Genomic DNA, 13,194 nt, shown 5'->3' on the forward strand with positions numbered 1-13,194 from the left:
AAATAAAATCTTAAAAAAAGAAATATTAATTTTAATCATCCAGAAACATCCTTCAAATATTCCAAAAGATCAAGCTTTATTTTTATTATAAATTATCCTTTAACATGTCCCAATAATTTTATTTAATTTTATTTTTTTATTTTTCTATGAATCTAGTAAAGTAAAATTATGGAAGAACTTATAATTTATTAATATTATTTTTCATGGAGAAATATGCATGTTTTAAGAGCATATTAGTACACTGATGTTAAACTGTTTCCTATTGAAAATTCATTCCATCATAAAGGAATTTTTTAAAGTCCATATGAGAAATAAATGTTAAAAGTATTTTTCTTTTTGCCAATTGGAAGAAGGCATAAATAAGTTCTTACTCGATGTTCTTTCTTTAAATTTATTTATAATCATAGTATAATAATTAAGTAAATTATGTTTCTTAATAGGGCTCTGTAGGATCCAGAGCAATTAAGTGAACAGAGAGAAAAATGGCTGTCAGAACACAGAACTCATCCCCATAAAACTTTTGTGGATAAAACCCATAAGGCTTTCTAGTTTAGCACGTCAAGAGACAAACCTCTATGTTTTAACATGTTTAAATACATGCTTCCCACATGTATTTAAAAACATTTTAATCAGTCTTGGATGAAGTAACTTTCATTACAAGAAGAGCTCTTTTTTTTTTTTTTTTCCTGTTGTTGAATGATCTGTGACTCCACACATGACTTTGGTGAGCACTATGATCTCTGATATAAGACGGACTCAGAACAATGTCTTCTTTACTTTGTGCCTGATGTGGGTCCCAAGCAAGATCAAAAGCAAGCACAATGTCCTCGTACTTCATGGTTAAACCCATTGTGCTTAAAAATGTGTGGCTCATATCAAGCCTCAATGTTTGAAAAATAGGTTTTTATGTTGCCCTCGGCAGCAACATATGAATCAAAACTGCTTTTTTCTAACTTTCTAGTCCTACCTATAGTGCCAACTTAACACTAATACACACAAATTCTGATACAAACTAAATAGCAAAAGCAAGTACTGAAGAATTCAAGAATCTTTAAATAAACTCCACAAAATTATAATCGCAAAAACAATGAAGGAATTAAGGTATAGGTGTTAACAAATGTGTTTAGAGTTGTAGTTAAAAATATAACTTTCCTGAAGATCTTAAATGACTAGAGAGGGTGTTTTTAGTTAACAAAAACGATATCCTGGACAACGTGCATTAATATATTTAAAATCTAAATAAGCAGACATTTGAGAAAGCATAAATTAGCACAATTATATGAAAAAGATATAGGTGACACAATAAACACACACATACACTCTGCAAAGACCAGTAGTTATGAAAATAATGTGGAAGATTTATCAAAGAAAATAACCCAGAATAGCTCCTTCACAACAGAATTCAAATGCTAAGTTATGTCAAACATTCAATGCACAATTTCCCGTGTATAAATACTACAGATTAAAGAAATGAAATCTCTCCAATCGGATAAAAAACGCATAAGAATAAAATTTAAAATGACTTTTAAGGGGCTCCTGGGTGCTTCAGTGTGTTAAAGCCTCTGCCTTTGGCTCAGGTCATGATCCCAGGGGTCCTGGGATAGAGCCCCACATCGGGCTCTCTGCTCGGCGGGGAGCCTGCCTCTCTTCCTCTCTCTCTCTGTGCCTACCTCTTTGCCTACTTATGATCTCTGTCTGTCAAATAAATAAATAAAATCTTTAAAAAAAAGTCTTTTAATGTATGAAAAATTATATATTTTATTAGAATTCAACAGCATTTAACAAGTGTCATTGATTAAAATGAAATAAAAATTCAAAGATGGTTTAATTTTAGGGAATGCATCCATAAGTTTTTATAATTTATACATATGTGTGTGTGTGTGTGTGTGTGTGTGTGTGTGTGTATACATATATATACTGTTTTACAGATGAAAAAACTGGGAGTCATAAATTTAGATATAATGCCAAAGGTTACACACCCAATGTAGAACTATTCTAGAATCTATACTTTCAGCCAATAAATTATGCTATCCCACATAAAACGGAAGTTCTGTAAAGGAGTTACACACAAACATACCCACACAATCAAAATTAGAAGCAAGCAAGTCTAGTATGCAGGCTAATAGTTATAGTGATTGAGCATCCAACAATTCTGATACTCTTAGAGAAGGAAGCAAAATGAGAAAAAGATTGAGTTACAAGAGTCCCAATTTCTGAAAAAAGGAAACTTGAGTTGTACAAAAAAATTCAGATGAGGATGTAATGGAAACTGTGAACCACAGGACCAAAAAAACCAACCTGGTATTTTTTATTAGCATTTTATAAATCACCCAGTCAGGCTAATTTACATGTCATGTCCTCACATAGTTACCATTTTGTGTGCATGTTGTGTATGGTGAGAGCACCTGTCTTCTATTCGCTTAGCAAGTTTCTAATATTCAAAATGTTGTTATTAACCACAGTTGACATGCAGTACCTTGGATCTCTAGACTTATTCCAACCTTCGTAACTGTGATTTTACACCCTTTGACCAACCTCTCCCCCATTTCCCCGATCTCCTCATCCTTGGTAACCACTTTTCTACTCTCTGGTTCTATGTACTCAACTTTTTAAAGATTCTCCACATAAGAGAGACTATGCAGTTTTTTTCTTTCTTCTTCTGGCTTATGTCACTTAGCATAGTGTTGTCCAGGTTCATCCATGTTGCTGCATTCGGCAGAATCTTCTTCTTTAGTGTACACATGGAATGGAATGTTACATATCACAATTTCTCTATTCACCCAACACTGAATACTTAGGTTGTTCTCATACCTTGTAAATAATGCTGCAGTGAGCATGGGAATACAGACATCTCTTTGAGATACTGATTTCATTTTCTTGGTTATATACCCAGAAGTGGTATTGCCGATCATATGGTAGTTTTTTTAGTGTTTGGAGGAAGCTCCATACTATTTTCCACAATAGCTATTACAATTTACAGTGTACAAGTGTTGCCTCTCTTCCACATCCTCATCAACACTTGTTTTCTTTTATATTTTTGGTAATGTTGAAATATTTTATGGGTTCTCTTCATTTCTCTTGCTGTCTCCACCCCAACTCAATATTTCAAACTATGAAGGTGTGTGAGTGTGTTTAAATGCATGTTGAGGTGAGGGTAAAAAGCATTAAAATGATATCATTTAAAATTAATAAAATTTTTAAGAGATTAGATACACCAAACCATAATAGCTGTATAGAATATATAATTATTTTTTATTTTTTTCAACTTTTTAAATTTTTTTTTTATTTATTTGACAGAGAGAGAGAGGTCACAAGGAGGCACAGCAGCAGGCAGAGAGAGAGGGGGAAGCAGGCTCCCCGCTGAGCAGAGAGCCTGATGCGGGGCTCGATCCCAGGATGCTGGGATCATGACCTGAGCCGAAGGCAGAGGCTTAACCCACTGAGCTGCCAGGCGCCCCCATAATTATTTTTTAAAAAAAGTATTTGGGGGATTAGAATACTCAAATTTGAAATAAAAGGAAATGTCATTTAAAGGGTCTTCTGAATGTAGCCAGTCAAGTGAATAACCTAATGAAACACTTACGGCATATCATAGGTCTACAGTTTACTGTGCTTACAGACCACTGCTGTGTAGATCATCTAAAATATGTCTAGGGTATATTCCTTTGAAACTAGATTTACCAGCTACAAAATAAACACTTTCTAAGGTCCTTTCCATTGCTCTTAATCTTTGGTCCTGCAAGTCCCTTCTAAGATGTAGGATTGCATTGTATATTACATGCAAGTTCTGTGGAAAATGTTTTTTTCATAGACCATGGTCACAACTTGAATCTCTTATTAACCTGAGCATATAAAATATGTTAGCTTAAAAAATCATCTGAAATGTCAATAGTCTTTGAATGAAATTGATAAACCTTCTAAATAATCATTCTCTGTGTGTACTAAATGATAAACTTTAAAAAATGGTGACTGGGGGGCAGAAAGTAATACATTATAGGAACATAGAAGCATATGGCTTTGTAATCTTGATTTTATGGGTTCGAAAAATAGAAAAGTGTATCATTAAGTTACCAATTGAAGAAGGGGTGTGCTTATTTACCTAAGTAAATTCAGAATCTGGAATTTCAAAAATATAAGCTATTTTTTAAATTTTTGTTAGTTGACTGTATATACTTGGACTAATTTGTGCATATTCATTATTGAATACATTAGGAGAACAGAGGAAAAATTTTTTCTACTTCATAAAGGAAATGCATTTTTATTAGTTTTTATAGAATACAGGTAGTCTTGAAGAATTTATTCTGCTTTAATATAGTGAAAACATAATATGGTGTCAATTTGATCTCAAATGCAGGAAACCAGAAAGATTTTAAAACTATTTCATTATTGGTAGTTTCTTCCTCACTTTCCTAAAACAGAGATGTTATTAAACAGAATTTCCTGCACTGCCAAAGTCAGTCTACTGAAGGCATGCTTCTAATGTAAATGGCAGTTGAAAGATTAGAAATGATATTGAACTAAATTTTACATTTCCCATGTCTCTTGGCCTTTGACACTGTGTAGAAATGGCATTTACAATTTTCTGTACTGCTTTTCCACAGCAGCTAGCAAAATCCTGTACTCGCTTTGCCCTGACAATCCATCAGAACAGGATTATTTTAAATTCTTCTTGCCTCTCTTTCCACACACAATTGAACAAAAGTGATCTTTATCCCCTGACAATATGACTTTAAGAAAAGTTTCCTTCTGGACATATTAAGATAAACATCTCCCAGAGAATCTGAGCAACATGAAACAATCATTGTTTACTCACAAGGATCCTCTTCTCAAATATGTTACTTTTCATATTTAAAGCATATTAAGTTCCTTTTGCAGTTTGTGGGAGGATAGGATATACTGATCAACATCAAACATACCTTCTCATTCAAACATAAGTTCAAAAGTAGGTGCCTTCTTTTTTTAAATTTTATTTTATTTATTTATTTGACAGAGATCACAAGTAGGCAGAGAGGTAGACAGAGAGAGAGGGGAAAGCAGGCTCCCCGCTGAGCAGAGAGACCAACACGGGGCTCAATCCCAGGACCCTGAGATCATGACCTGAGCTGAAGGCAGAGGCTTAACCCACTGAGCCACCCAGGTGCCCCAAAAGTAGGAGTCTTCTTGAAGGAAACCTTGTTGAAGAGTATGATGTATCAGAGGAATATGCTAATTATGCTACTCCTTTTCAAATGTTCTTAATAGTCTCCAGTGAAAAGAATGAGACATGAATACTGAATACCAAGGTAAGATTTACTTTGTACCTGAAGTGATTTTCAGAGGAAAATGTATTCAATTATATAAATAGGGAGTGGGTATAAGGAAGACAGAGAGATTAATGTAGTTCAGTTGAAGGAAAACTATAGTTAGCTCTTAATTATATGGGAGCTGATTAATATATCCAAGGTTATGCTGAATATCCTAATTTGGACTATGCTAGAAAGAGTGGATAGGGGATATGGAGGGTGGGGAATCCAGAAGGAAGCAAGCTCTGAAGCTGGACATAAGCTGGTATAGGGAACAAAGGTGAGGCTTAAAGAACAGGGTTCTTGGAAGGCAGCTTCGACCTTTTCTTTCACCACATGTTGTCATTGTGCACATTGTCTAATGTTTAAGCACTAGCTCACCATGAATTTCCACGTCAATTTGCTTTTCAGTATTAAAGTTGACTTAATTGCCTTATTAAAGGTGATATGATAACATAGGTTTCCATTTTTTTAAATCTTAAATTACCTAATAAGTAAAGACCAATATAAATGGTATGATTAAAATTCAAAGGCTTTATAATCATTATATTGTACACCTAAAACTAATACTACATTGTACGTTAACTAACTGGAATTTAAACAAAAACTTTAAAAAATACCCTTTAGCTGTAATAAAATATTTGTCGTGGTACTATAACATGGAATATCAAGTATACCGTGCTTGCTTAACAAAATATGTAGTTTATATCAAATGAACTTCATATTAACTAAGATTTTTCCTATCTGCTAATCAATTATTTGTATTTGCCATAAAAAGGGCAACAAAATTCAATTCTCTGCATTAAGGACCCACAGTAATAACTATTAAATTACAAGATTCATATGATTGCAAAATATATGATAAATGATGATGATGCTCTATAAAATAGTCTTTGACTTAAAGGAACATCTAGTCCCTCTATTTCCTTCCTTATCTATAGCTGTGAAGAAGTGAAACTGCCAGGGAGATATTTTTAAAGGCATAAACAGTATTCAAACATGTAAATAATACTGTATAAGTTATAATAAATGATCTACAAAAGATCAAATTGTATACAATAACACATAGGGAGTTAAATGTATTTAATTATTTTATTATTAGACATCAAACTAATAAAAAGAAAAGATCTAAGGACTCCATTCCTAGTCAAAAGAAAGTTTAATTTATGAAATCATTTCAGTATGAATTTCTACACACACCCACATATATGAGGTAAACATTTTTATTTTAAAAGGATTGTACTAACTGACTAGTTTCACATCTGATCAAACTACTTTATCACCTACTACTTTACCACTGACTTGCTCCAAAATTAAAAAAAAAAGGAATATCAAACACATTTTAGACACAGTAATTTATAGAAGGTATAGCTTTAGATTTCCTATATATGATGAACATCTAGGAAAGAAACATCCATCTGTTACTATCAAGATAAATAGATATTAGAAAAATATTACTTGCCATAATACTTGCGACTAAAAAGAAAGTTCATTTACAATATACTTACTATTGGGTATTAATGTTAAGTAGTAAACTTCATTTTGTATTTAATGACAACATTTATTGCAAAACATCTTAATAGGGAAAACAAATGCAAAACTATAAATAAATTTTCATCACTTACCTCTCTTAACATTTCTGCTTGTACTTGTGGACTTAAATGAAGGACATGGGCAACGTCCTTCACATCTGACTGAGATCTGTTTTCCTAAGACACATGCCTGATGCTCTAGTTTGCACTGTATACAAAGAGAAAAAACAATAATCATTTAGATACATTTAGTTATATCAATACAAGTCAAGAAAGGAGCAATAGCACACTGGTAATTCTATTACACATGCTATGGAAAAGACAAATGGAAAAATAATATGGAAGGAAGAACATTACATCTGATTTCAATTCTATGAGTACTAATTCCTAAATGTGACATTTAGAGTTGGTTTCTTAAATGTTTTCAGCCTTGATTTTCTCATATAGATCATTGGAATAATAACACTGAATCTATAGAGCTTTAAGAATTAAACAGGTGGTCTTCCTAGAGTGGTAGCTACCATGACCTGGGCTCTCAGACGTTAACAAAGTCTGAATTAAATTAGTCAAAATTATTATGGCACATGAAGTTTTGTTTTGTTTTCTTTAGTTTAGCTAAATTTTGTTTTGGTTTTGTTTGTAAACATTGCTCTTTGTAGCATTTTAAGCCTGAGTATCCTTAACTCGTTAATATTTCAGAACTGTTCAACTTAACATGATTTAAAAATTGTAAACCTACTCCATCTTTTAAGAGGCAAAATTGCCTTCCTACTCTAAAAGAAATAGATCTTGCTAATTCTGAAGTAATGTGATTTCTTTAATGGCTACGTCCATAAATTTACTCAGTGCAAATTATTTTCAAATTAAATAGGGCAGACTTTCTGGCTCCAATCGACAAATGCAGCAGTGACTAATTTAATTCAGCTTCAGCTGATACCAAGAAACAGTGAGTACACCCCATGACTAATCACATTACTCATATCTGTAAAACATTTTTTCTTTGTCAAATAACTCTCTAATGGACAGGCAAAATTCATAACTAGCCTTTCAACAAATGAGTTAAAATTATTATATTTGGATTATATATGTAATGGCTTGATGCGCCTTTTTGGAAGAATAAACCCTTTCGAAAAATAATTTTTTATTATTATTCAATGTTTCAGTAATTAAGGAAATGATTTTAACTTGTAAAATCACAGTGAATTTTGAATGTAATTAAAATGCCCAATGGCTAAATCAAAAGTAAAAATAGATAAGAAATTAAAAGCACTTTAATGAAAGCCAGATAAGTTATATAAAACTTTGAGAACTTAAATGTAATATTTTTTACTCTAACTTCTTTTAACTTAATATTTTAGAACACTGGATCTGTTTATATGAAATTCTGACTCATGACATAATTTAAGAAAAGTTCAAGAACAATTGTAAATGGTATGTGAACAAAGTCAAAAGTCAATATTAATTATAGCTAATATTAAAGTTTAAAATTTGAAAATATGTTAGCTGTCTTCAAAAATGTGTTATGCCATACTCATTTATATTCTAAATGTGGTTTATTTTAAAAGTGATTTTTTTAATTCAAAGAAAATGAAAGCCCGAAAGTAACTGAGTGAACAACAAAAATACATGAGCTGTGAGTTTAAAAAGTTTCAACTCTTAGATAACTTTCTTTGACATAAAAAAAAAATTTCTAAGCTGTCTAAAATTTGCATGTGATGACATTACAGCTTTGAAAAAGAATTACTTTATAGATAAAACAATTTCTTTTTCACAATGGTTCTATCAAACACTTTTTTTCCTTTATACATTTCTATAAAGACCAACAGAATCAGAAGGAAAGCAAATCTACCCCATTGTTGATAGTTGTAAGAATCTATTTCCTGTAATCAGAAAACCAGTTAGTTTTATTTACTTATGGATTGATTTTCAAAAAACAGCATGAAGAATTTTATCCAAAGAATGTTAGGACATTAAAAGTACTATTTTAAAATATTTTTTTAGCTACACCCACTGATTGGATTTCTAATTAATGACATTCAATTTACTTAATTATCACAAAGCTGAAATATTTATAAAGGTATAAGTGAACTAAAATATCACATAAAGGGCATGCTCATTAGTTTATAATTACCAAAAAATGGAAATTCTGTAGAGAAAGACATGATTAATGCATTCCTGATTATCTAAGACCCTGAGTATTGAGAATATTTAAAGTAGGAGTTACTGTGAAAAGCAAGCCTGCAAAATGATTTTTTTTTTAAGATTTTATTTATTTATTTGACAGACAGAGATCACAAGTAGGCAGAGAGGCAGGCAGAGAGAGAGAGAGAGGAAGAAGCAGGGTCCCTGCAGAGCAGAGAGCCCAATGTGGGGCTTGATCCCAGGACCCTGGGACCATGACCTGAGCCGAAGGCAGAGGCTTTAACCCATTGAGCCACCAAGGCGCCCCTGCAAAATGATTTTTTAATGGTCAAAGTTGACACTTGTCAGGGAAAGCAAGTTAAAATAAATTGTTTAATCACAGGATCAAAAAAGAAAATATGATCTTATTATAGGAGAGATCTGGTCTGCCCATACCAAAGACCCCAACCATCAGGGTAATAGACACTGGGACAGGCTATTATTGTAGATTTTTAAGATAATGCAATCACCATGGCCTTGTTGAATGGCTTTGATCAGAGGTTCTCAGTTGAAGTCATTTTGCCCCTAGGGGACACTTGGAAACCTTTTTGGTTGTTAGAGTTGTGAAGGAGGGATTGTAGCTAGCACTTACTGGAGGCCAGAAATGGTGCTAAACATGCCTCAAGACACAAGTAAGGCCCCCCAAATAAAGCATTATCTGACCTCAAATGTCAATAGTGTCCTGATTTAGCTCTGGACAATGAATAATTAACTAAACTCTCAGAATCCCTTCCATATTTCCTTAAGAATTTTTTCTTGGTCATTCATTAAAGTAATGCAGTAAGATTAAACAAACAAACAAACAAACGAACGAAAAAAACAATGGCATAAACTCCCAGTTACAAGTTCTTAAATTATCCAGAAAAAAAAAAGAAAAAGAAAACAGAAACAAACAAAGACAAATGAGCTAAAACAAAATACACAGCTTATAAATGATGACTTTCACTGATGTATCCCTCTGTGTCAAACACTGTGTTACGCAGTTTGATGCATTATATTTTGATCACTGAGGTAAGACAGATATATTTTTTAAAAAGTAAGTCTTTCAGGGGCTCCTGGGTAGCTCAGATGGTTAAGCATCTGCCTTTGGCTCAGATCATGATCTCAGGGTCCTGGGATCGAGCCCCGCATTGGTCTCCCTGCTCAGAGGAGAGTCTGCTTCTTCCTCTCCCTCTGCCTCTCCCCCTGCTTGTGCTGTCTCTTTCTCTCTCAAATGAATAAATAAAATCTTAAATAAATAAATATATAAATAAAGCCTTTCAAATAAAGCTAAAAAAATTTTATTCAACTGATCAAAAATATATGGCTAACATGGAATTTGAGCATTATTTTATAGTGCTTCTCATGAAGAACAAGTATATAATTAGCAGTAGCTAAAAATTGCAACAATGTTCTGCTTCTTTTTGTAATAATAAAAATTTTGATTCAAATAAAAAATAAATTAAAAATTTGTAATATCATGAATCACTTTTTTAGTGTTTGTTTTAATCTACCTTGGACTAAAATATTACATTATATATCTTTATCAATATCTGAGATATGATCTGAGCTCGCATGAATAGAATTCCTCATAGTCTGCTCTAACTCCTTTGCAAGTATATGTCTTCTCTAGGGTTTTTCTGATCCCTACTTTGGTGTTTCCCATGCAAAGACAACCAGAGGAGGAAAAAAAGACTTGATTTAGACTTTAATCCATTCATTCATTGGGATTTACCAATTACATGCACATGTTATTATTGTAGCATAAATAACAAGCAGGGAGTTAAGCACAGCAAAAACTTTTGGCAACCCTATGCTCTAAAGTAGAAACTACCCCATTGTTTTCTCTGTCACTCTACTTTTCATTAAGAAATAACACCCCATTTATTTTGGACAAATATCTCCTTTTCTCACCAGAAATTTTATTTTGGGAAACTAAATTTTACATACCAATGTTATAGCATACCTCTTAATACAGGGTCAACCTGTGACATGAGGCAGGTTAAACTCATCTTCCTAATTTTTTTAAATTTGTTTTTTGAATTTCTTTTCAGTGTTCCAGAATTCATTTTTTATGCACCACACCCAGTGCTCCATGCAATACGTGCCCTCCACAATACCCACCAGCAGGCTCACCCAGCCTCCCACCCCCTCCCCCCCAAAAACCCTCAGTTAGTTCCTCAGAGTCCACAGTCTCTCTGAGGAGAGAGAGGTAAATCCTTTACAGAGACAACACTAGAGATGTGAGCATAGATGCTATTAAGCAAAATCAAAATGAGAAAAGAACCAAAAGAGTCCTGAGAATGTTAAAGTCTTTAATTTAAGCAATATTTATGGCTAGATGATATGCAAGTCGATTTTCTCTTACACCTCAATATGTTTCTATCAGACATCTAGAAATTGGGTATTAAAAAGATTAGTTGAATTTAAGCTGGGATGAGATGACATAAGGACAGAAGGACCCTTTAACCCAGGTTAATAAATTTATAATCCTTGTCATGTAGTCATGAACCAGTTAAAATATTGTATCAGTTGGCAACTAGACTATCTGACTAAGGAGAACAGCCAGGAAAAAATGAAACAACAAATGTACATTATTTTTGAATCAATATATCTCTGATTTTCCAAACAGGAATTATTATTACAAATATTTTATTTTTCTTTCCAAATTGAATGCATCTCAATATATAAAAAAGAAATTTCTCATTTGGCACAGACCTTACAGTATCTTACAGTGCAACATTAGAACATACCAAAGAGAAAGCGACCTGACCCTGACACATGGATTAGATTATGGACTCAGAACTGATGCACTACTGTTTCAAATGGTCTCTCTTTGAAGAGTATCTGATTATGTACATGGAATGGCTGTATTACATTCTGCCTTAAATACGGTTTAATCCAATGTAGTCCTAGGATGTCAGGATTGTATATTCCCTCATCTAAACTGAGATTGTGAATATACACATATAAAGAAACCTTGCTGTTGTTTATATGACTAACTGATTTACTTGAATTATAAGGTCATGTGCTATCAAGTGTCTCGACTTTGTGATCTGTGTTCACAATGCAGTGTTCATATATGCGTTTTCCTCCTTGTCAGGATGTTGTAAACAGATATCTTAGATTATAAAACCTGGTAATAGATTTAGAAATTTTAAGAATCAAAAATACAGGGTGTTTATTTTATAATTATTTCCTTCTCTTAAGTTGTACAAATTTTATCATCAAACCAAAATTCTTGTTTAAATTATTCCAGATAAAACACGCTTTCAATTATAAGTAATAGTTTCAATTAAAATAAAACCTACAAAACACAGTTGGATGACTTATATAATATATACATAATATCAATGAAATCATTTTAACTTATTTTGATTTTTATTTTCATTGTTTATGTTAGTATAAAATATGGGCATTGACAGATAACCACTCAAACTTTCCAAGAAGGGTGCAGAGTGGTTAAAAATAATTAAGAAATGGGTGAAAATAGAAGGTCATGCTACCAAGTACTCCAAAAAATTAGGTTTATATATGAGAAGAAATTATTTTTACAGATATAAATGGGAGTGATTTTTTTTTTTTTTTTTTTTTTTTTTTAAGAATGGCCATAAGGGGCACCCAGGTGGCTTAGTCATTTGAGCTTCTGACTCTTGGTTTCAGCTCAGGTCATGATCTCATGGGTCATGGAATTGAACCCAGTGTGGGGCTCTGTGCTCAGCAGGGAGTCTGCTCGAAAATTCTCTCCCTCTGTCCCTCCCACTGGAGCATGCTCTCTCTCTCTAAAATAAATCTTAAAAAATTAAATAAATAAAAAATAAAAGAATGGTAACAAGTAACAAGGGATGTATTTTAAAAGAACACACAAGGGCATGAAAGATTCAGAATAGAAAGTTAAATTTAGCTAACAAGAGAAAAGACTCTGAAGACCTCAAAGTTTGTTCAATGACTTTAACAATCATATAAACATAAAAATATTAAGGTGTGGTAGCTTGGGCATACATTTCAATATCTATGGGGTTTACACACTTAAATTTTGATATTAACTATTTCAATGAACATAAGTTTGAGGAAATTTCTTGTTTATTATGCTTAAGAAATACTGAGAACCTATTTAAAATTATGTGCTATTCTTATAGCTAAGATACACGTTTAATGGTCTATCGTTCCTGAAGAGTTTTATGCACTGATATCAGTGATAAACTTTGGAATATCTTGGA

General features: G+C 32.7%; 1 protein-coding gene across 4 annotated transcripts in view; it reads right to left on the minus strand.

Annotated features, from left to right (window-relative positions):
* Nucleotides 1-13,194, minus strand: part of SPOCK3 (SPARC (osteonectin), cwcv and kazal like domains proteoglycan 3) — a 469,574-nt gene that overhangs the window by 156,186 nt on the left and 300,194 nt on the right. For all 4 annotated transcript variants that reach the window (XM_032855450.1, XM_032855451.1, XM_032855449.1 and 1 more), the window contains one exon: nucleotides 6,908-7,022. In XM_032855450.1, coding sequence (XP_032711341.1) covers nucleotides 6,908-7,022 — 115 coding nt within the window. The remainder of the gene's footprint in view (nucleotides 1-6,907; nucleotides 7,023-13,194) is intronic.

This window comes from Lontra canadensis, unplaced genomic scaffold, assembly GCF_010015895.1.
Source record: "Lontra canadensis isolate GAN:19392208 unplaced genomic scaffold, GSC_riverotter_1.0 scaffold10, whole genome shotgun sequence".
NCBI lineage: Eukaryota > Metazoa > Chordata > Mammalia > Carnivora > Mustelidae > Lontra > Lontra canadensis.